The 24032-nt window shown below is 38.3% G+C and overlaps 1 protein-coding gene and 2 non-coding genes across 3 annotated transcripts in view; 2 read left to right on the forward strand and 1 right to left on the reverse strand.

Moving 5' to 3' along the window:
* The window catches only part of LOC112050014 (uncharacterized), a 48488-nt gene extending 26874 nt beyond the window's left edge, over window positions 1-21614 (reverse strand). Inside the window, exons 1-3 of the mRNA XM_024088126.2 lie at window positions 21214-21614; window positions 12473-12605; window positions 9250-11813 (exon numbers count right to left, since the gene is read on the reverse strand). Of these exons, the coding sequence (XP_023943894.2) occupies window positions 9250-11813; window positions 12473-12605; window positions 21214-21325 (2809 nt within the window). The 5' untranslated portion in view covers window positions 21326-21614. The remainder of the gene's footprint in view (window positions 1-9249; window positions 11814-12472; window positions 12606-21213) is intronic.
* On the forward strand, window positions 7933-8004 carry Trnag-ucc (transfer RNA glycine (anticodon UCC)). The gene has a single exon. It is a non-coding gene; the product is annotated as a tRNA-Gly (tRNA).
* On the forward strand, window positions 20371-20532 carry LOC112050039 (U1 spliceosomal RNA). Its single transcript, XR_002887125.1, has one exon. It is a non-coding gene; the product is annotated as a U1 spliceosomal RNA (small nuclear RNA).
* Window positions 21615-24032: the final 2418 nt, after the last annotated feature.

Raw genomic sequence — 24032 nt, forward strand, 5'->3', positions numbered from 1 at the left:
GTGCTCTCTGTCTCTTTCTCTCTTTCATCTGTCTCAGTCTCATCTGAGACTCGACCCTTGGCCACAGAATATATATGCTTGGCTTAGAGAGACGTACAGATCGATGGGGTTCACGAGCTGAGATAATGCCTGACCTTCAGGGAGGCTTCGGCCGTGGCTTACCACCCTACCGCCAAGCGGTTTAGCTTTCCGGTACGAAGTCGGGGAGAAATCGAACGGGTTGTGGATTTCCTAGTTCTAACAAGTTATACCGCTTCCATCTTAGATTGCATCATCACATACCATCACATGAGATTATTGTCAAGGGCTAACTTGTAAAGAATTGAAAAAATCATAATAAAATCAAAAATCAAAATAAAATGCGTGTTGCCAATGATGGCCTATGGATCCGAGACTTGGTGATTAATTTTTGGGCTCACAAGAAGTGACACAGCGGGCGTTGGAACGGGCTATACTTGGAGTATCTCTACGTGATCCTACAATGCCTATGTCTTGCGGTCTCAGACTTATTACTTAAGACTTAGTATAGCACCCTAATTCATGAACCAAATTGTCTTTTTTGAGGAAAACGAGGTCAGATTAGGTATATATATCATAACCTAAACTAAAAGTTGTTGACCGTTTTTTACACCATTCAAGTACACGAAAAGGTATTTTTACGAAGCTCTTTAACCGACTAACACGATTACAACAATGAAACATAGATTCTATAGAGAAAATTTTTAGGGTTCCGAACGTACGTAGTACAAAAACGGAACCCTTATATTACCACTCGCGCACATTTTAATGTCTGTCTGTTTGTATAATTGAGCCATAAGATCGTAGATCATATACTTTGACAGAAAACTAACGTCTAGCGAGGCAGGTCCGTATGTAATTAGTCTAAGCCTACAGTAGAAAGAAGTCCATCAGCTAATTAGACGATGATGATGACGAACCACCAAACAAAAATGAGTCCATATTATCTCATGCGATATTTCCAAATCAGGTTTCGAATCAGGTAAAAATAGGTCACATGCCAAAAATTGTTAGGAAGAAGATATGTTTCCGGTAACACCATTGTTTTAAAAAACCAAGGTTATTGTACAACAATGGCCGATTTTATACGTTAAATAGGTACATGACTTCATTAGACCAAAAAAACTATGATTTAAGTCCTGTATTGTCGAGGGGGAATTAATTTAATGGTAAGTTAAATAAATAACTAATTAAATGCTGTGTTATTTGACGAGTAACAGTTTCTTTTTTCTCATAACCTTAAAAAATCTACGTGTAGTGTATGGCTTGACCGTTTCTATCATTTGTAATACGTAATGAATTCCGCCATCCCCACATTAGCACCGTGTCATTTCAGGGAGACAGAATCAAGACCGGGAGCCGCAGCAGAAAAAGCTGAATCCTGTATGTGGCACAAGTATGCTTCTCTGACTGAGAGTTACATATTTGTGCCTTTTTCTGTGCTCTTGGGCCATGGAGTCGCAGTGTCAAAATTTTTCACAAAATCATTTTACCGCTGATAACTGCCTCGACTGGTAACAAAAAGGCTGGCTCATTTTTTGCGCAAAAATCAGCCTTGTCCAGCGCGCAAATGCAGCCAGTATTCTGTCCACCATTCCACGTGGGTATGATTTGTATAGTTATTAGGATAAATTAGCTTAAGTTCCTTATTGTATTCTTTCTTAATAAAAAAAAAACCCTACGCGAGTATTCTAATACATCTTGAGAAGATCGGTCCTACTCCCGTCACTGCGGTTTTTTTATATTCTTTACAAGTTAGCCCTTGATTATAATCTCACCCGATGGTAAGTGATAATGCAATCTTAGGTGGAAGCGGGCTAACTTGTTAATGGAATGAAAATCCACACCCCTTTCGATTTCTATACCGAAACGCTAAATCGCTTGGCGGTACGTCTTCGCCGGTAGGGTGGTAACTAGCCACGGCCGAAGCCTCCCACCAGCCAGACATGGACAAATTAAGAAAACCTCAATCGGTTCAGCAGAGGATCGAACCCAGGACCTCCATCTGGTAGATCCACCGCGCATACCACTGAGACCGGCGTAAAGGCATGGTTATCAATGATACTGGAAAACGCTACCGCAACCCAGAGATGCATTACAGGTTAAGTCAAAGTCATTTCTCAGTATACAGGAAACCTATACCAAATTAAGCTATTAGAGAAGTACAATACAAAAAATAATAATGGCCGAACACTCATAAATCGCACTTAGAATAGACAATAGTGAAGGACGCACGGACAAACAGCCACTATATGATATAACAATAAGTTTCGTACACAAAAAGATTCTCCCGATATTAGATTTTTATCTTAAGTGTGTGGTCCCAGTTAGAAGATTCTGCGGGTTTATTGGGAAGGGTAATTTACGTCAAACGGAATCACACTTGAAAATTCCGTGTCTCTATACTGCTTATAGAACTTCCTTGTGAGAACTCAGGAACGATACAGTTTGGACATACGCGGACGCTCCACCAGAGCCTGACTGAAAAACCGTACTTATTATTATGTGTTCAGGTGTTTTTTTCTAGTGTTGAAAAATAATTCACTTTTATTTTATAGTAAGCAAGCAGTTAGACACCTGATGTTAAGTAGAAATCTGTCGCCTATAACAGAGCAACAATTCATAGGACATGCTATCGTGTCCTTCAATATACTGCGCTGTGCCTCTAAATCTCATGATTAAGCAGCAGTGTAGTGCAGGCCAACCATAATTATTAAGCCTCGTGTTCATTATTCACACCGGCAATAATACCCTTTAGACCGGAACAGGGCTGTTTCGTGGAAGAAATAAGCCTGGTAGTAGCACTACCTTGGATCAACTTTATCACATAGAACTCTGAACCTAGCTAAAGGCTTGCAAGTCATAACCGTCTGATACAGTGAGCCTTGGATGGACTTTGTATCAAAATTAGTTTTGGGCAAATGAAGAGTCAAGATTTCACACAAAGGAAACAAAAATGCTTGCTTAAAAGATATATCTTAGTGACTTAACCTATTTTAGATATTCCCAACTTTCGGGCACACGCTTTTCTAGGGAAAACGAGATTGTGGATTACCTACATTTTACAAATTTTTGTTTTCACACGTAAGAGGCCCCTGTAGTCCGGGGGCCCCGTATCATTGATACGGCAGTAGCTACACCCCTGGTCTGATAGATAAAGTTGACTCTTAGTAATATTATATTGCACAAGCAATATTATATTCGACTGAACTGGCTCTTAAGCAACGATTCTTTATATTTATTCTTAATTCATATTATGTACATACATACATATAAATGCCCTACTGACTACATATAGTCTGTAGACATTATTATTTATTTGTCATCATATTCATTAACAACCCATATTCGGCTCACTGTTAAGCACGAATCTCCTCTCAGAATGAGAGCGGCTAGGCCTTAGTCCACTATGCTGGCTGGCCCAATGTGGATTGGCGGTCTTCACACACCTTAAAGAAAATTATCAGTTATTCAGGTTTCCTCACGATGTTTTTCCTTCACCGTTTAAGACACGTGATATTAAATTTATTAAAATGCACACAACTAAAAAGTTTGAGGTGCATACCCAGGTCCAGATTTGAACCTACACTCTTCGAATCGAAGGCAGAGATCATATCCACTGTTTATTTTGTATCTTATTATTTATTAGCTTGAATTAATTTTTTTATTGAATACAATTTATACATCAATGCTAAACATAACAAATCATGTAAAAATTTAAATTAAGTAAGTCAATATGTGCCTTGAAACGCTTCAGCTTCTGCCCTATCCCAAACATACCTTGTAAAATAAATTGCAAGCGGTAGGCTTGGGCCAAATTGCTAAGACCTCACATTATACGCCATTATTATTAAGCAAAAAAACCTTAGAAACCACCGGATCCGTGCATAATAATGGGATATTTGTACTTCCCTGACAATTTAAGCGTACAAAGGGTAAATAATAAATATAATAATCGAATTTCAATAAAAAAACAGTGATTCAGATGTTTTATTTTTACGAGTGTTGTTTTGTGGTGTATTTGACCACGGTTTTTCCAAAATAATTTTAATAAGGCTAGTTAAAATGGACACTTGGAAAAATATTTAGTATAATGGATATGCTGCCCCAATGTATGTGCCGTGTCTCAAACGGTAAAGGAAGACATCGTGAGCAAACCTGCACACCAGAAAATTTTCTTAATTCTCTGCGTGTGTGAAGTCTGCCAATTCGCATTGGGCCAGCGTGGTGGACTACTGGCCTAACCCCTCTCATTCTGAGAGAAGACTCGAGCTCAGCAGTGAGCCGAATATGGGTTGATAATGATGATGATGATATATTAATTGTTACATCGGAGATTTTCTTATAAAAAATACGTGCTGCATACAAAACAAAAATAATTTAACTTTATCAACCTAAAAACTTTATAAGGTCATGCCCTTACCGGTCAGGTGGTTTTAATTATAATACAAATGACATTATGTCTGTCCATACGCAATTATGATCTAAAACAAAGGCCGAGGTTGTTGATACATTATGACGTGTTTTAACGGAATTTGAATATATGGGAATCGTGTGAACATTTTATTGATGTATAGCAGACGCCACGCGGCTTCACCCGCGTAGTTCCCGTTCCCGTTGGGATACGGGGATAAAATATAGCTTATATCACTCGGGGATAGTGTAGCCTCCCAATAGTGATAGTCGTTTCAGTAGTTTCGGAGCGAATTTAATGGAAACAAACAATCAAATCTTTCCTATAATATTAGTAAAGAATTTTTTTTTTATTCTTTACAAGTTATCCCTTTACTACAATCTCACCTGATGATGCAATCTAAGATGGAAGCGGGCTAACTTGTTAGGAGGAGGATGAAAATCCTTTATTTCTAAATATTAATCAGTTACAAGTAGGTATATCTGGATAAATAGTATATTTATCTATTTTTTTGGAACCAATAAACGACGCAAAAGCTTTCCCGATCAGTCCGTGAGCTCACCCATGGGGGCATGCTTGAAAATGCAGCGCTACAGTTACTTAGGCATATAGCTGAGGCAGCGCCCCATTTAGCCGAAGCCTTAGTATTATCACAGAAAACATAAATGTTAGTATTAAGTCTCATGTTTTCTTTTAATTTATTATACGTTTTCTGGCTGAATAAATTATTTTATTATTAGACATATTTTTTTTGTCCCGTGTTAAGCTAATTAATAATTATAAGAAACACGACTAAAGTTTTTAGAACCTGCTCATAACTTTATTTGTATGTTTTTTTAGAACTGTACTAGATACCTTACGCCTTATAAAAATAGTTAGCAATTAAGTTATAGTGAATATGAAATCATGTTACTTTAAAATTCCTACCAATAGTCAGTTGGTAACTTACATGTATATATAAAGTTACCCACAGTTAGTCAGTTAACATCAATCAATAACAACCGCCGTATTCCGTAAACTCTATTGTTAACGAAAATCACAATGTCAAACACACTGGTTAGTTATTTTGATCAGTTAGCAATAACTTAACAGTGAATACGTGGCTGAATTGCTAACAATAGCTAGTAGGCCAATTTTATGTATAACAGTATATAGTTACTCAAAGTTCATGAATAGGTCGGCTGGTCTGAAGGTAAGCATCGGTCGTGACTATTTATCGACCTAAATGCAAAGACGTGCCGAGCGATTTAGCGTTCCAGTACGATGCCGTGTAGAAATCATCACAACTATGGGTAGTGTAAACTTGTACTTACGTACCTCTTCCCAGTAAGGCCGTTTCCGTCGACTACATCGTCACTTAACATCAGGTGAGATCTCAGTCAAGTTCTAACCTGTATTCCTTTACCACTAGAAAGCCAAGTTATTTGAAAGCGTCAGAAACTACTTCTATTTTATACCCGTATTCTTACGGGAACGGGAACTACGCTGGTGAAACCGCGGGACGTCTTATATCTCTCACTAGTTATTGAATAAAAAAAGAAAATAATTACATCAAACCACAAACTCTGGATTATAACTTACTAGCGGGCGCCCGTGACTTCGTCCGCGTGGAATTCAGTTTTTCACAAATCCCACGGGAACCATGGATTCTTCCGGGATGAAAATTATGTATATATGTAAAAGTGTGTATATATGTAAGCCTATGTGTTAATCCAGAGCAAAATGTATTTCCATTCCAAATTTCAGCCGAATCGCTTCAGTAGCCGCAGCGTAAAGGAGGAACAAACATATACACACTTACACACAAACTTTCGACTTTATATTATACTATGTAGTGGAAATAATATTTTGTCTGTGCGGTTCGTGTCTGTAGAGTCTACCTGCTGGGCAGTGTAAAGACGGTGTCTGTGGGTGTCTGCCACGCTACTTGTCTGTGACGCACTGTGTCTGTTGTAAACGGACCTTTAATCGCTTGACGTTTTCTGACGGTAGAGTGGTAACTCCCCACGGGTGATGCCTACTAGCAGACCAGACCTCAGTCAATTTAAGAAAACCTCTCTGTTGAGATCCACAAGACTGACTACTGCTCCAAAATTCATGGCAATTGACAACCCAAAGTTTGGTAAATCTTGCCGTTGTCCGGTCAAGTGTCTTGGCCTTTAGGCCATTAGGCCTGTTACATCATTGTAGGTATCATTGTACCTACCTGTGGTAAGATCATGACCTGACAAAATTTAGCATATGTAGAATGACAAAGATCTAACCACTACAGGCTCTCACTCTTTAAAATAAAGTCTACACAGTTGGAACTATTGTTATAGTCTGGTTCAATTTCGTTGATAACACTCCCATGATATGCGGGCGACAGGGAAAAGACTGCGGGTGCATGCATGCAGGGAAGTGACGTGCATCAGTCGTGGGTTTTTCTTTCATCGCTACACGCCCCCGGCCCGCGCAGAACATCGGTAGTGTTACGAACGAAGTTGCCAAGCTATACCTATATTACATTACTAGCGGACGCCCGCGACTTCCGCGTGAAAGTCGTTGTAAACTTTCAACTAACTATCCCCCCCCCCCCTAGGAACCTCTATCCTACCCTACCCTAACGTACCTCTACTCTACCCCTACCCTATCCTATCCCAACCCTACCACTACCCTACCCCTGCCCTACCCCTACCCTACACTACCCCTACCCTTAATACTTAATCCAACGCGAGTCGCGTCGAGCGCGGCAACCGTTACACAAAAATAATCCTTAAAGCATGAATTAGTATTCACGCGCGATGGCTTAGCGTATTTCATGTATAACTTTGGTGTTTCTTTACCGATTTTTATGATTCTTTTTTTATTGAATAGGTAATAATATTAACTTTCTTATTTGGGATGAGTGATGAGTGTTATAAACATAAGAGTAGACAAATATAATTAGAAAGCTCCGAACTGCTAAGCTATCGGGAGTTACACGTGTTATTGTGAGTCAACCATAAAAGATAGACATATATATGCTATTGTGTTTTTATAGATAATTATAAGGAGAACATTTCCGTCATACATTATTTCTATGTAGCTTTAACCATTAAGGCAGTACACGCGACGGAAGCTTAAAAAATTGAGTAACTTCTCCCGTTTTCTCTACATTTCTCTTCACTGCTCTGCTCCTATTGATTGTAGCGTAATGAAAAGTATACTATAACCTGCCCAGAAGTATGTTAAATAATTGTACCAAGTTTCGTTTAAATCCGTCCAGTAGTTTTTGTTTCTATAAAGAACATACAGACAGACAGACAGACAGACAGACAGACAGACAGACAGACAGACAGACAGACAGACAGACAAAAATTTTACTGATTGCATTTTTGGCATCAGTATCGATCACTAATCACCCCCTGATAGTTATTTTGGAAATATATTTCATGTACAGAATTGACCTCTCTACAGATTTATTATAAGTATAGATAATGATAATTTACTCATTTTATTTTTCATCACCGTACGTAATGGCGTTGGTGGTGTAATGGTCAGCATAGTTGCCTTCCAAGCAGTTGATCCGGGTTCGATTCCCGGCCAACGCACATTTTTTTAAAATATATTTTCATCACATTCTAGCCAACCACTTTGCACTTTTGCAATTTATATATATGCTGCTATTTTTTAGTCATAATATACTTAATCATGACTTGAATGATGGCTTTATGAATCTTCAAATTTTAGAATGAAAATCGACTAAAAACTATTTAAGTACTTTGTTATTGTTTGGAAAGTTTATTGATGTTCTCTCTGCGCTCGACAAAGACAGACCCATCCTATATGGAAAAGTCACTATTTTATAATATAGGTGTATTTTCACTTTTCTTCGCTTTCATGCTACGTGATCGCTATCTAGGTAGCGACAAGTATTCTATGTTTAATTACCTTGCATGTCAAATTGTCTTAACATTATAAAAATGTAAGAAATGTATTTTTGAATTTACTTTAATTAAAGTTTGTTTGTGTGCACAACTCGATGAGATAGCAAGTATTAATTCGAACTCAATACCTTCACGCGTTTGTCTTGGACAGAGAGAAATGCAGACAGAAGACTAAGCGATTTATAAGGCCAGTGAATTCACTAACTTTGACGTAAGTTAGCTACGTAATAGAATTAACATCAAGCCAATAATAACCGAATTTTTCATGTTCCGTAAAACCAATAGTTAACAAAATATACAGTCAACTGGGAGATGTCATGAACTACGACGAAGGGTTGTCAACAAGCACCGGATGACATTTTTTACATTATAATCTGAGTTTTGATCAGTTAGCATTAAATAAATACTGAATACGAAATCACTTGCCTTGAGGAGACTGAGACTAACAAATAGCTTGTTGGTAAATTGTGTATATGTTAACTAACATACGTCAAAGTTAATGAATTGACCTGTGTGCGTAGCGGGAGTTTTCAATATTCCATATAAATTTGCGTACGTTGACGTTTACGCAAATTTATATGGAATTGAATCAGTTGTGCAGTAGTGCCACTAGATGGCGCTGTTTCAATTCCTTAGAAATTCGCGTTTACGTTACGTGACGGTAACAGTATCAAACTGCCACTAGGCCCTCTGCTTGGTAGCCCATTCCCTAACTTTGGTCTATTAGCTTCCTAATATAATTCACATCAAATCACTAACAACTGTATTTGTCATATCCTTAGCCCATTGTTAACGTAAATCACAATGTCAAACACAATATATATGTATAGCCACTCAAGTTACTCAAAGTTACTGAATAGGCCAGCAGACTGCAGGATATTAAACTATAAATAGTTAATAATCACTTACCTTCATAAGTTTCACCAGGCTTCGGATTTCTTCTATTACCACTAACTGCAACTGGTCGTGAAGTCACTCGCTCTCCATTACGATCTCTATTATGTTCATACACTGGTTTAACATCTAATCTATTTGATGCTTGATCTTGTTTGTTCTTCTGATCGCTTTTGGCCTCATCACCGTATGCTGGCTTTAAATCACTTTTATTTGGTCTCTTATCATCCCCATAACCACTGATTTTGTTTTCCCCATATGGTCCTTTGTTTGTCATTATTGGACTGTATTGCTGGTTGGGATCTTTTCCGTAACTCCCTGGTTTTATACCATATAAATGATGCGTACCGTATCCAAGATGGCTACCGTAGTAACCGTTTTGGTTGTAATCGTATCTTTCGCCGTATTTACTTCCGTAATTGTGTTGTAGTTGATTTTTATTGCCTTTATCAGATCCGTATTTATTGGGTTGTTGATCTGTGTAAGAGTTTGAGGCTTCGTTTCTGTAACCGCTTTCGTTATCGGAATACAAGTTACTTTGTTGGTTTCCATAACCACTAGGAGAATCAGAAATTTGATTACCATAACCGCTTTGTGTGCTTCCATACTGATTGCTTTGTGATGATTGCTGGTTAGTTTGACCTCCATAAGAACTTTGGCTGCTATAGCTGCCTTGACCATATCCTTGACTGGTTCCAGATTGACTTCCATAGCTATTTTGACCATAACCTTCATTACTTGAACTAGGCTGATCTCCGTAGCCATTACTAGGACTACTTTGACCTCCATAGTTACTACTTGGACTTGATTGCCCTCCATAACCAGTATTAGAACTACTTTGACCTCCGTAGCTATTAGTTGAACTAGACTGACCTCCATAGCCACTGCTTGAACTGGATTGACCTCCATAGCCATTAGTGGAACTAGACTGGCTTTCATAACTATTCTGGCCATATCCTTGACTGCTAGAAGATGACTGACCTCCATAGCTACTTTGACCATATCCTTGACTATTTGATTCAGACGCACCTCCATAACCTTGATTATTATTTAATTGAGACTGACCTTGATAGCTATTTTGACCATAACCTTGACTATTTGAACTGGTTTGACCTCCATATCCATTACTTGCTTCCGATTGACTTCCATAGCCTTGATTGCTAGAAATTTCTGGGTAACCACTTTGGCCATTCTGGCCATATCCTGATGTCTGTGAAGGCTTGGAATTTTCGGGTTTAGGTCCATACCCAATATCGTCATTATCATTTCCACCGTAACTTGGTTTTTGAGGTTTATAGCCTTGATAGTTTTCATTCCACGAACTAGACCCATATTGGGAAGAACTTTGAGAAAACGATTGTTGGTTTGAGAAGGTATTGTAACCGTATCCTTGCCCATACATTTCTCCATTCCCTGGTCTGTCATGGTACGGTCTTTGACTGACACTCGGTCTATAAGGTCTCGGAGGGTCGTATATTTCTACTTTAATAGAATTATCCTGTGAAACGCCATAATTGCTGGCATACTGTCCAGTGTAAGAGTAACTTGGCTTATCGTAGGGCCTAGTCGGTTTGTATGGAACATCTGGGTCATTAATTCCGGAACCGTATTCAGGTCTGCTTGGGTAGAGAGGTTTTACTTGGTTATAACCTTGATCTTCTATTGTTGGTTTCGGTCTTCTATTTGGTCGTATGATGTATTGATATTGAGGCCGTTCTGGAACGTATTGAGGTCGTGGTCTGCTTGGTTTGGGTCCGTAAATGTCTTGAATTTCATCACCTGGTAAAGGTGGATTATATGGATCAGGCCTCCAGTACTCAGGCCTAGGTTTACCGTATGAATCTTCAAAATAAAGCTGATCGTAAGAATCAGATGGTCTTGATGTATTTGTGTATTGAGGTTTATAAGGTATATCTTGGGGTTTATGCAGTCCATAACTTGGAGGTCTATCATCAGGCCTGTAAGGTATTTCTTGAGGTTTATGAGCTCCATAACTTGGTGGTCTGTCTTCCGGTCTATAAGGTATTTCTTGAGGTTTGTGTACTCCGTAACTTGGAGGTCTATCATCAGGTCTATAGGGTATTTCTTGTGGTTTATGTGAACCGTAAGCTGGAGGTCTATCTTCAGGTCTATAAGGTATTTCTTGTGGTTTGTGTAAGCCGTAACTTGGAGGTCTTTCTTCAGGTCTATAAGGAATCTCTTGAGGTTTATGCGCGCCGTAGCTCGGTGGTCTATCATTCACTGGTCTACCCGTATTGTATCCATCAGGTCTTTCGTCTCCGTAACCCGGTCTATTTGGACTATTTGACACATACGTCGGTCTATTAGTTTCGTATGGGTTCAAATCGTCGTACAATGGTCTTTTAGCGTCTTCTTCGCCTGGTCTGAAGACAGGTCGATGTTGGTTATCACTCTGTGGTCCGTTAGGTTGATCTATTGGTGTAGGGGGGGATTGTTCGCACTGGAAGCGGCGGACATAGACGTCATAATCTGGGTTACGGAAGAACAGATTTTTCTCTTTTATTTGCTTTTCGTCCAAGTTGCTTAGGTCACATGTAGCGTTTCCTTTCGCACCGACTCTGTAAAAAGAATTTTTTTCCTTGAAAAATATATATCTTTCTCGGTAACTGTTAACCTGTTTGTTTGTTGATAGGAATATTTCTTATAAAACTTTTCCAAACAAGTAAACCTAAATAGGTTCCATTATAAGATTTCAAGTTATCCGATTTATAAACTTCTTTTCACAAAAGCATTACGTTAAAAATCCTTAGAAAAACAACTTCGTATAAATATTTTAAAATCATATAGGGTAAAAAGTGAACTCAAAAGATGGAGGCTACTCATAAAGAAACTAGATCATAGAATACACTTGGAAGCATTTTGTAAGTACCAATTTAAAAAATACCTATCTATGACTCCAACTGCAATGACTTTTTATTTAATTTACTTTTGCACATAATTATCAGCTTTTAGTTGTACAAGTACAAGATTTTACTGATTTTTTGGTTTTGAATTTAATTATTTTTAACCGACATCAAAAAAAGGAAGAGGTTCAATTCGACGCGTATGTTTTTTTTAATATTTGTTACCTCATAAATTCGTCATTTACTAACCAATTTTTATTACTTCCACATTGGTTCAATTTCATTTTCATGAAAATCATGAAAAAAAAAGGAGCAGGTTTTCAATTCGAACCTATGTTTTTTTATGATAAAAAGATTATTATTTTTCAACCTACCCGTAATCGTACGCCTGGCACTGCTTGTCCTGTTTACAGATCTGCTCGCACTCCGTAGTCGTTAGTTCCGTGACGTTCCGGTAGATGGCGTCGCGAGGCAGTTGCTCGCCGATTGAAATGCGATCGAAGCAATCTGTACGCAATACAATTTTTCTATACTAATATTATAAAGAGGAAAACTTTGTTTGTATGTTTGTTTGTTTGTTTGGTTGATTGTAATGAAAAGGCTCAAAAACTACTGGACCGATTTTAAAAATTCTTTCACCATTCGAAAGCTACATTATCCACAAGTAACATAGGCTAAATTTTATTTTGGAAATAAATAGGGTTCCGTAAGATATTTGGGTTTTTCGGACACAAGGTGTAAAAAATCAACCAGAAAAGTATGGTAGGGGTAGGTAGGAGTAGGGTAGAGGTAGGGGTAGGCTAGGGGTAGGCTAGGGATAGGGTAGGGGTAGGATAGGGGTAGTTGAAAGTTTACATCGAGTTTCACGCGGACGAAGTCGCGGGCGTCGGCTAGTAATTAATATACAAATGGCCGTCTTTATGCATAAAATTCAGTTCTTGCATTAATAGGCTAGTTAACACTTATTTTTAAAATGGTCTTAAATTGATCATTATCTTATATCATATCATATTTTTTTGAGACTTGATTAAATATTTTGGCATTGGTTCACTGCAAATAATCTACTTTTAAATGCCAAGAAAACTAAATGTATTGAGTTTTCATTGCCAAATGTAATAAAATTAGAAAAGTCTATAATGATCGATGGTGAAACACTGGAAATGGAGAGTTCCACAGTTTTCCTGGGAGTGACCTTGGATTGTAAACTTCAGTGGGGTGCTCATATAGAAAAACTGTCTGGTAAACTCAGCTCAGCGGCATTTGCAGTGAGAAAAATAAGACAGTTCACTGATATTGATACAGCTAGGCTAGTTTATTTTGCGTACTTTCACAGCGTAATGTCTTACGGTATTTTATTGTGGGGCAAGGCTGCCGATATACAATCTATATTTGTACTTCAAAAAAGAGCAATTCGAGCAATATATCAATTAAAATCACGCGAGTCCCTTCGTCAAAAGTTTAAAGAAATAGGTATACTAACAGTAGCCTGTCAATATATATATAACAGTATAGTCTATGTAAGACAAAATATTAATTTGTACAAACGAAAAGGAGATTTAAACCCACGTCTTACTAGACATGGGCATAAGTTAGTTATTTCTGCATATCGTCTCCAAAGAGTAAAAAAATCTTTTGTAGGTTTGGGTGTACTCTTCTATAACAAGATCCCCAAGACTGTGATGGACCTGCCAATGCATAGCTTTAAGCAATGTGTTAAAAAACATTTACTTAGTCGAGGTTACTACAACATTGATGAGTTCCTTAAAGACAAAAGCGCTTGGAGGCCATTGGATCAGCTTCCACCTTCACACAGGAAATAAAACTATAAGAAATTGTAATTGTTATCAATTGTAAATTACTAGCGGACGCCCGCGACTTCGTCCGCGTAAATTTCGATGTCAACTTTACTACTACCCCTACCCTACAACTACCCCAACCCTACCCTACCCAACCCCTACATCTACCCTACCCCTACCCTACCCTATACCTACCCCCACCCTACCCCAAACCTACCCTACCCTATACCTACCCCCACCCTACCCCAAACCTACCCCTACCCTATCCCTACCTTACCTACACACTACCCCCATCCTACCCCTACCCTCCCCGTACCCTATCCCTTTCCTACCCATATCCCACCAGTACCCCTATCTCACGCCTATCCTACCCCTACCCTATCCTACCCGTACCTCTACCCTACCACTACCCTACCTCTACCCCTACCCTACCACAACCCTAAACCCGGCCCTAAACCTACCGTACCCCTACACTACCCCTACGCTTCCCTACCCGTACCCTACCCTACCCTGTAACTTCTCTATCTTACTCCTACCCTTAGCAAAATCGGTCCAGTCCTTCGAGAGTGGTGGTATGACCAAGAGAAATAGACACTTCTATGCTAATAATATAAAGAGGTAAAGTTCGTGTGGTTGTAGGAGGTAATCTCTGGATCTACTGGACCGATTTGGAAAATTGTTTTACCAAAAGAAGGCTACGTTATTTGCAAATGTCATAGGCTATGTTTGATCCCCATATTCACACGGGAACGGGAACTACGTAAATGAAAGCGCCAGGCGTCATATAGCGGAATTTCTGCGTCTTTTAGAAATTTTGTATTATCTCCGAAACTATTTAAGTAATTAACATACTGTAAAGGGCAAATCTTATCTCCATAATATCCTTGTGATTATTAAATAATTTATTTTAATAAGGATTAAAGTTTAGTTGTATAAATAATGACGTAAACTTAAGTATATAAAATTAATAATTTTTAAAACACAAAACGTACTATATCTGCTAATATATAGAAGATACATATATGGTGCCGCGGACTTTTTTGTAGAACTTTTAAAGATACATAAAGTCTCTATACATTAATTTCAATTTTACACAATAGTTAAGGCAGCGCATGCGAATAAGTCTGTTTAAGAGGATTTTCAGTCCGACCTGTATGACAAAAACTGTGATAACTCGGCTAATATATATGATACTAATATAAAATATAGCCTATAGCACTCCTCGATAATGTAGCATTCTACTGGTGAAAGAATTTTTAAAATCGGACCAGTAGTTCCGAAGATTACCCCATTTAAAAAATGTGACAAACTTACAAACTTACAAACTTTACCTCTTTATAATATTAGTATAGATACACTAGCGGACCCCCGCGACTTCGTCCGCGTAAATTTCGATGTCAACTTTACTACTACCCCTACCCTACCCTACCCCTACATCTACCCTACCCCTACCCCCACCCTATCCCTACCCTACCCCAAACCTACCCCTACCTTACCTACACCCTACCCCCATCCTACCCCTACCCCCATCCTACCTCTACCCTCCCCGTACCCTATCCCTTTCCTACCCCTATCCCACCCGTACCCCTATCTCACGCCTATTCTACCCCTACCCTACCACTTCCCTATCCTACCCGTACCTCTACCCTACCACTACCCTACCTCTACCCCTATCCTACCACTACCCTAAACCAGGCCCTAAACCTACCCTACCCCTACACTACCCCTACGCTTCCCTACCCGTACCCTACCCTACCCTGTAACTTCTCTATCTTACTCCTACCCTTAGCAAAATCGGTCCAGTCCTTCGAGAGTGGTGGTATGACCAAGAGAAATAGAGACTTCTATGCTAATAATATAAAGAGGTAAAGTTCGTGTGGTTGTAGGAAGTAATCTCTGGATCTACTGGACCGATTTGAAAAATTGTTTTACCAATAGGAAGCTACGTTATTTGCGAGTGTCATAGGCTATGTTTGATCCCCATATTCACACGGGAACGGGAACTACGTAAATGAAAGCGCCCGACGTCATATAGCGGAATTTCTGCGTCTTTTAGAAATTTTGTATTATCTCCGAAACTATTTAGGTAATTAACATACTGTAAAGGGCAAATCTTATCTCCATAATATCCTTGTGATTATTAAATAATTTATTTTAATAAGGATTAAAGTTTAGTTGTATAAATAATGACGTAAACCTAAGTATATAAAATTAATAATTTTTAAAACACAAAAGGTACTATATCTGCTAATATATAGAAGATAGATATATGGTGTCGCGGACTTTTTTGTAGAACTTTTAAAGATACATAATGTCTCCATACATTAATTTCAATTTTACACAATAATTAAGGCAGCGCATGCGAATAAGTCTGTTTAAGAGGATTTTCAGTCCGACCTGTATGACAAAAACTGTGATAACTCGGCTAATATATATGATACCAATATAAAATATAGCCTATAGCACTCCCCGATAATGTAGCATTCTACTGGTGAAAGAATTTTTAAAATCGGACCAGTAGTTCCGAAGATTACCCCATTTAAAAAATGTGACAAACTTACAAACTTACAAACTTTACCTCTTTATAATATTAGTATAGATATATGGTGCCGCGGACTTTTTTGTAGAACTTTTAAAGATACATAAAGTCTCTATACATTAATTTCAATTTTACACAATAGTTAAGGCAGCGCATGCGAATAAGTCTGTTTAAGAGGATTTTCAGTCCGACCTGTATGACAAAAACTGTGATAACTCGGCTAATATATATGATACTAATATAAAATATAGCCTATAGCACTCCTCGATAATGTAGCATTCTACTGGTGAAAGAATTTTTAAAATCGGACCAGTAGTTCCGAAGATTACCCCATTTAAAAAATGTGACAAACTTACAAACTTACAAACTTTACCTCTTTATAATATTAGTATAGATGAAAGCGCCAGGCGTCATATAGCGGAATTTCTGCGTCTTTTAGAAATTTTGTATTATCTCCGAAATTATTTAAGTAATTAACATACTGTAAAGGGCAAATCTTATCTCCATAATATCCTTGTGATTATTAAATAATTTATTTTAATAAGGATTAAAGTTTAGTTGTATAAATAATGACGTAAACTTAAGTATATAAAATTAATAATTTTTAAAACACAAAACGTACTATATCTGCTAATATATAGAAGATACATATATGGTGCCGCGGACTTTTTTGTAGAACTTTTAAAGATACATAAAGTCTCTATACATTAATTTCAATTTTACACAATAGTTAAGGCAGCGCATGCGAATAAGTCTGTTTAAGAGGATTTTCAGTCCGACCTGTATGACAAAAACTGTGATAACTCGGCTAATATATATGATACTAATATAAAATATAGCCTATAGCACTCCTCGATAATGTAGCATTCTACTGGTGAAAGAATTTTTAAAATCGGACCAGTAGTTCCGAAGATTACCCCATTTAAAAAATGTGACAAACTTACAAACTTACAAACTTTACCTCTTTATAATATTAGTATAGAAGTATAGATAATACTGTATGACTTTTTCAAAAGAGCAACTGTTGAGTTTCTTGCCGGTATCTTCTCAGCAGAACCTGCCTTCCGAACCGGTGGTAGAATCTTTACAAATAGTCAACTGACGTGTCAAAAGTGCTTGTAAACTGAGCCTACTTGAAATAAATGATTTTTGATTTGATTTTTGATTTTGATTTATTTGATAATACGAGCCAAAACGCTGTCGGTCATGCCATACTTTCCCATAAAAGCATGGAACATTTGATAGCTATCGTGCCGTGATAGCCCAGTGGATATGACCTCTGCCTTCGATTTGGAGGTCGTAGGTTTGAATCAGGTCCGGGGCATGAACCTCTAACTTCAATTATGTTCATTTTAAGAAATTAAATATCAAGTAGTCTCAAACATAGACGAAAAAAAATCTGCAGTTTCAGCTACAAAATTTTGCGGCGCCAAATTACGTCAACGCTGAGTGAATGTACTTACATGAACTCCTTTCACAGTTATACCCGTATTTACCTACTTATTTATGTAAAAATAATGTTAAATGTACCGATTACAAATTACGGTTTAGTGTCGAAACGCCGCGGATGTTAATCGTAAGATTATGTCTGCCGGATTTGAAGTAAAAGTTGGTAACTATACTAAAGCCACACTCGATGTGTACTGTTTACCAACAACAAATTAAAAATGAGGGTATAAATCGCTAGTCTAATAACAACTTAATTATAATTATCATTGGGTGTGAAATACCCAATGATAATTATAATTAAGTTGTTATTAAATTAATGGAAATAAATTTGATTAATAAGCTTAAAACAATTAGATATAGTTAATATATCTTGGCAGCCGTGCAGCAGCTTGAGAGCCGTGGTAGCCCAGTGGATATGACCTCTGCCGCCGATTCTGAAGGGTGTGGGTTCGAATCCGGTCCGCGGCATGCACCTCCAACTTTTCAGTTGTGTGCATTTTAAGAAATTAAATATCACGTATCTCAAACGGTGAAGGAAACCTGCATACCAGAGAATTTTCACAATTCTGTCTCTACACGATATCGTACCTAACGCTAAATCGCTTGGCGGTACGTCTTTGCCGGTAGGGTGGTAACTAACCACGGCGGAAGCCCCCCTAGGCTGACCTGGACCAATTAAAAAAACCCGAATCGGGCCCAGCTGGGGATTGAGGACCTCCGTTTGTTTTTCCTTCACCGTTTGAGACATGTGATATTTTTAAAAATGCACATTAGGCGTATATGCGGGTGGGCCGTGCCCACCCTAGAATGTACCTGTGTTCACCTTGAGGTTCTAAGCTTCCCATATGAAATTATATTATGATACTAATAATAGACTTGATGTCGGGGGCTAGCCCACCCCCCCTGGAATCCTAATCCTATATACGCCAATGTGCACATTGCAACTGAAAGTTGGCGGTGTATGCCCCGAACCGCGAACCTACGCCCTCCAAATCGAAGGCAGAAGTCATATCCACTGCGCTATCACGGCGACAGGTGGTGTAGTAAATGATACTTTAATTAGTACTAATGTAACGTATTGCATACGAAGGAATGTCTGTGTGGAGGTCGAATTACAACAAATAATGCTTGTATGTTATTTTTAACTAATAAATATGAGGAAGAAGTTTTTATTTGCCATTGTGAAGAATGGTAAGTCACTTTAATTAGCCAGGACCAAACTTCCTATAACTAAAAACACTTTTTTATACGAACTTAACCGTCTTCGTTAAAACAATAATTTTGGGACTAAAACGAGAGCATAAACTCTCGAACTAAAATTAATTCAATATTGCTCGAAAATTCACTGAAGAATCGTAGAACATAACATCTACATAAAAAAACATACGTAGGTACAGTCAAAAACAGTATTCGAATGCCAGGTGACCTACGGCTTATAGGCCTCTTAAGAAGACTCAGAATCACTCAGCGTTGTTGAATTAGAAATGAGGAGATCCTGAGGAGGAGGAAAGAACCAATCACCAACAAAGCTCAACGAGTCGCGAAGCTAAATTGACAGTGGGCGAAGACATAGCCAGACCTAGCTCATTTTATTATGTTTAGTTGAAAGTTTGTGAGCCTATGTTCCTATACGTAGGTAGGTATGCGGTAGGCAATACCTAAATCACTTAAGCTAAGCTTAAGCTACGTTAAGCGGGTAGGCAACTGTATATTTTGGACCGTGGTGGATTTGGTGCCTAGGTCTAACTTAGTTGCGTACCTAACATGATGGTGGGCTGTCAAATTTTCAGTGTTTAACCACAGAGTACTAAAGTAGGAGTAGTACAAATTACAATTTTTTTAGCTAGGTACTTATGTTGTATTTATAAAGTAACTAACGGACGCCTGCAACTTTGAGCGCGTGAAATGCAGTTTTTCATAAATAGCAATAACTATAAAAAAAATAAGAGACAATCAGTTAAAAAAGCCTAGGTTTCGTGTAAATGGTCAGTTTAGCACAGTTATTATAAAATCACAGACAGGGCAGAGTCATCTTTTATTTACGTATTGATGATGATGTGCTGGCTAAATTTACCATAAAAAAAACTGCCGAGGGGGCAGACGACAGTCATCTCCCCCCGTAAGTGTCGGGTGGGTGGGGGGTACGGACCTCGTACTCCGAGGCTTGGTCTCCTTGCCCGAGTAAGACGCGGGGGAACATGCTCCTCCGGTGATTTTTTCTTGAAGCCTATGAGTTATGTTTAGTCTGATCAAGGCCCCTGCGCGGACTACGATTCCTCGCTATCCAGAGCTGGAGCGGTGTCATGTCCGGTAGTTTGTCTCGTGCTGGCGATTCGGTGGCTACACTGCGCCGGGACGGTGTCACTGCCTGTCATTGCTTAAATAAGTTTTCAAACTGTACAACTAGGTGTCGCTACCGGTAGTTTACCACGCAGTATCGAGTTGTTCTTTCAAATCGCATAAGTATTTTCAGATACTTGTAGAAATCATACTTACCTGGCGTAGGGGACACCGTGATCATGAAGGCGGTTCCCCCAGAGCGAGGCCCTTCCATTGCACTGCGGCTGGGTTGACCTCTGCGATTATCCCTAATGTGGATAACTCGGACGCGTAATTTTTGGTAGTGGGGACTGCGTACGCGCCGTCCCCCCCGGAAACGTGATGTCTATTGTCTTGGTCAGTCGTTGACTATGCAATGCAATATTTCCTTAGATACATAGATAATAGAATATTTCATTCATATGCATCGAAATTTGTTTATACTTTCTTGTATTATTTGTATATATTATATAAGTGGCGTGGCGTGCACAGGGCTCTTAACTATGGCAAGCATTTTACGTACAAAATAGAAAATCCCTTCTTCATTACAGGGGCCTCAGCCAATGACTGATTTTTTTTTTTTTTGGGACTCTTTTTTTAGTCTGTCTTTTTTTAGGGTCTATCTTTGATTTCAAAATAACTGTATTATTATCATGTGTATTTTTATTTTACTCGCACACCATACCTCTGACCATACTAAAATACAATTAAGCTTTTTTTTTAATTTTTGTCTATAGTTTGATTGTCCGGGCTAATTAGTATCTGAACCGATTTTACTGGGACGTTCACTGGAAGATAGAGGAGGTTATTGAGCAACATATACGCTACGTATTATCCCAAATCCATTATTCCCACGGGATTTGTGAAAAACTGAACTTTAAAGACGAATTCACGGACGTCCGGTAGTATAATATAAATGAAATTAATTGTCTTCCTTCTGTGATTTTAACATAACTGTGTTTTTTCGAGTCACCATTTCTGAATTTTTTTTTTATAAAAAAAAGTATCTTACCCTCAACTGAAGTCCCAAGCTGCGTGTCAATGGTGAGGGTCAAAACAGCCGACGCAAGCAGAACCGGACACAAAGCTAGTATATAAAACATTCTAACAAAGTATTTGGCCATTCCAAACTAACACAATATATTCGCCATACTTAATTACCGTTTAATTCAAATTAGGCTAAAACTTTAATTGCAAAAAAGTTGAAATAAATTAGGCATTACATTGACAAACCGTTGCGTAAGATATTTAGAAATTAAAAAGTTACAAAGCACAGAGTATAGAGGAATCAAATGTCAAACTTTCCCGCCGGCGCGGTGTAGATTCGAACTTTTTTTTCTTAATCTTTTCAAGGATAAGGAAACACGTCCATTCGGTTTTGGTTTTGCAAATAATATGGCGTAAGTCTTTGCTGGGTGTGACCGTACGTCTCGGTCCGTTGAACGATGACCAGGGCTTCCTTGGCATGTGAATCTTGCGTTGGTTAATCGGAACAACGGGTAGGTATTTTATGTGGTACCTACTCGATAAGATTAGGTCTATTTTGGGTCATTTAGTGATGTGTAAGCTCGAGGCACCTCGAGGTATGTTTACTCGTTTATGTTTTTATTTATTTTGTATTAAGAACTCAATCATTCAATCTACAAACATTTATAGATGTGTTTGAGGGCGAAACGCATTACTTTATAAATGAGGTCCTGGGTTCGATTATTTATCAGTTTTATTCAATTGAGGTTTTTTTATTATTTATTTATTTATTATTAATTAGCACGGATAAATCCAGTTACACTAATTAAAAAAAATGTACATGAAAAATTAAAAAGAACAAAACACCACAGTAAAAATAGACAAAAATAAGAAAAATTAAACAAAAAACTAATGTACAGAAAGCTTATTGACTATCTTAACTAAAATAACAATTACAATAATTATAAAATAAAAAAATATATTTAAATTACATTCTCTCGCAAAATTTCAAGATATCTATATTTATATTTGGTTTACATTGACTCCGGTTTAATCAAATAGGATGCGCTGGATTTTAGTCAGTTTTCTGGTCTGCCATATTATACATGACACTAGGGTAGGGCCAGGCCTTCCTCCTCATAGGAAAGGGGATATGGAGTACAGACCCACCACGCTTCTCGGGTATCGGATCCAAAGAAAAAGCAATATTTAGTACTCTACCAGCAAAGATGTACCGCCCAGCGATTTAACTTTCCGTTATGATTCCTCATATTACAGTAAGATGTAAGGAAAAGAGATTTAAATTGACTTCTAGTTAGCCCACCATGCTTAGCTTGCTTCAACGACATAGCTCGTGAAGAGAGAAAAGACAATATTTTCAACCAATAGCGGCGGAATTGAAATATACTTATAGCTCTTGCTTACACTCCAACGCAACGAAAGAGAAGGTATATTTTTTAGATTCTATTGGTCGACATTTCTCTTTCTCTTTTTGTCTCTCGTTTCGAGATATCGTGGTTGCGCATCTTAATCCTACGGTCAAGGGCTAACTTGTCTTGATCAAATCAATTTTAAAATATTAGTCATCCGAGCGAGCTTAAAAAACAAGGAAGCCGCTGTGCAAACCTCACTCGGCTTCAACACACCTACTGGTACAAAAAAAAAATATTTACAAGATTTCAAATTATTGAGCGCTTGTTCATTTCCGTAGTCAATAGATACCTATACAAGTTTATAAGAAATTCACTATTATAAACGCAATCTTCGTGGCAACGGCCATATTTTTATAGGACTAGGATACCTAGTAGTATATCGGAACTTTTGGAATCCATTTTTTACTGGAAATATCACGAAATTTCCGATTAAAATGGATTCCAAAACATTACCTTGCTTTTGAAAATTGCTTGTGATGTGGTTTTGACATCTGTGTTGGAATAAGCAATGCTATGAAACAGAGAGAGATGCAATCAAACCTATCCTCGGGTCAACTTATAATTCCGGGTCAATTTTTAAAACAACAACCTCTTCCAAGTACTTACAACAGCCACCACCTTAAGACTACATCACTCAATAAGGTGAGAAGGCAGTCAAAGGCTAACTTCATCATTAACTCAGGCGTGTCTTTTTTCTGCTAAAAGGAGCCCTTTCACCTTGGCTCCCACTTTCCAAAGTATATCCATTCCCATCTGTGATAGCATCGAGCTATTGGGTGTTAACATATCCTCCAATATCAACTTCGGGAAATGCATCGAGAATAAGGCCAAGACAGCAGCTAAAAAGTTAGGCATCCTAAACAAGGTAAAGCGGTACTTCACATCAGAACAACTTCTCACCCTATATCAGGCACAAGTTCGAACCAGCATGGAGTACTGCAGTCACCTATGGGATGGCTCTGCTAAATACCAACTCGCTGCATTAGACTCGGTTGATCATCGCGCTAGGCGTATCATAGGTGATGAACCGTTGACAAGGGCAAAATTGCAAAGTCTTCAACACCGACGCAGCGTCGCCTGTCTATCGGTCTTTTATCGCATATACTTTGGAGAGTGTGCACAGGAACTTTACGATCTAGTTCCTCCGTCCCCATTTTACCACAGAACAGCGAGACGCCGTGAAAATGGCATCCTTTTGTTGTTAACGTGCAATCAACCCGCACGAAACGTTTTGCGTCAACGTTCCTAATAAGAACTGCCAAAATGTGGAATGCCCTTCCGGCGTCTGTGTTTCCTGACACGTATAATTTGTGCACCTTCAAGGTAAGAGTGAATAGGCATCTTCTAGGCAAGCGCGCTTCATCTTAGACCTCATCATTGCTTTCCATCAGGCTTGATTGTGGTCAAGCGTAAGCCTATACTACATAAAAAA

The sequence above is a fragment of the Bicyclus anynana genome, chromosome 18, assembly GCF_947172395.1.
Source record: "Bicyclus anynana chromosome 18, ilBicAnyn1.1, whole genome shotgun sequence".
NCBI lineage: Eukaryota > Metazoa > Arthropoda > Insecta > Lepidoptera > Nymphalidae > Bicyclus > Bicyclus anynana.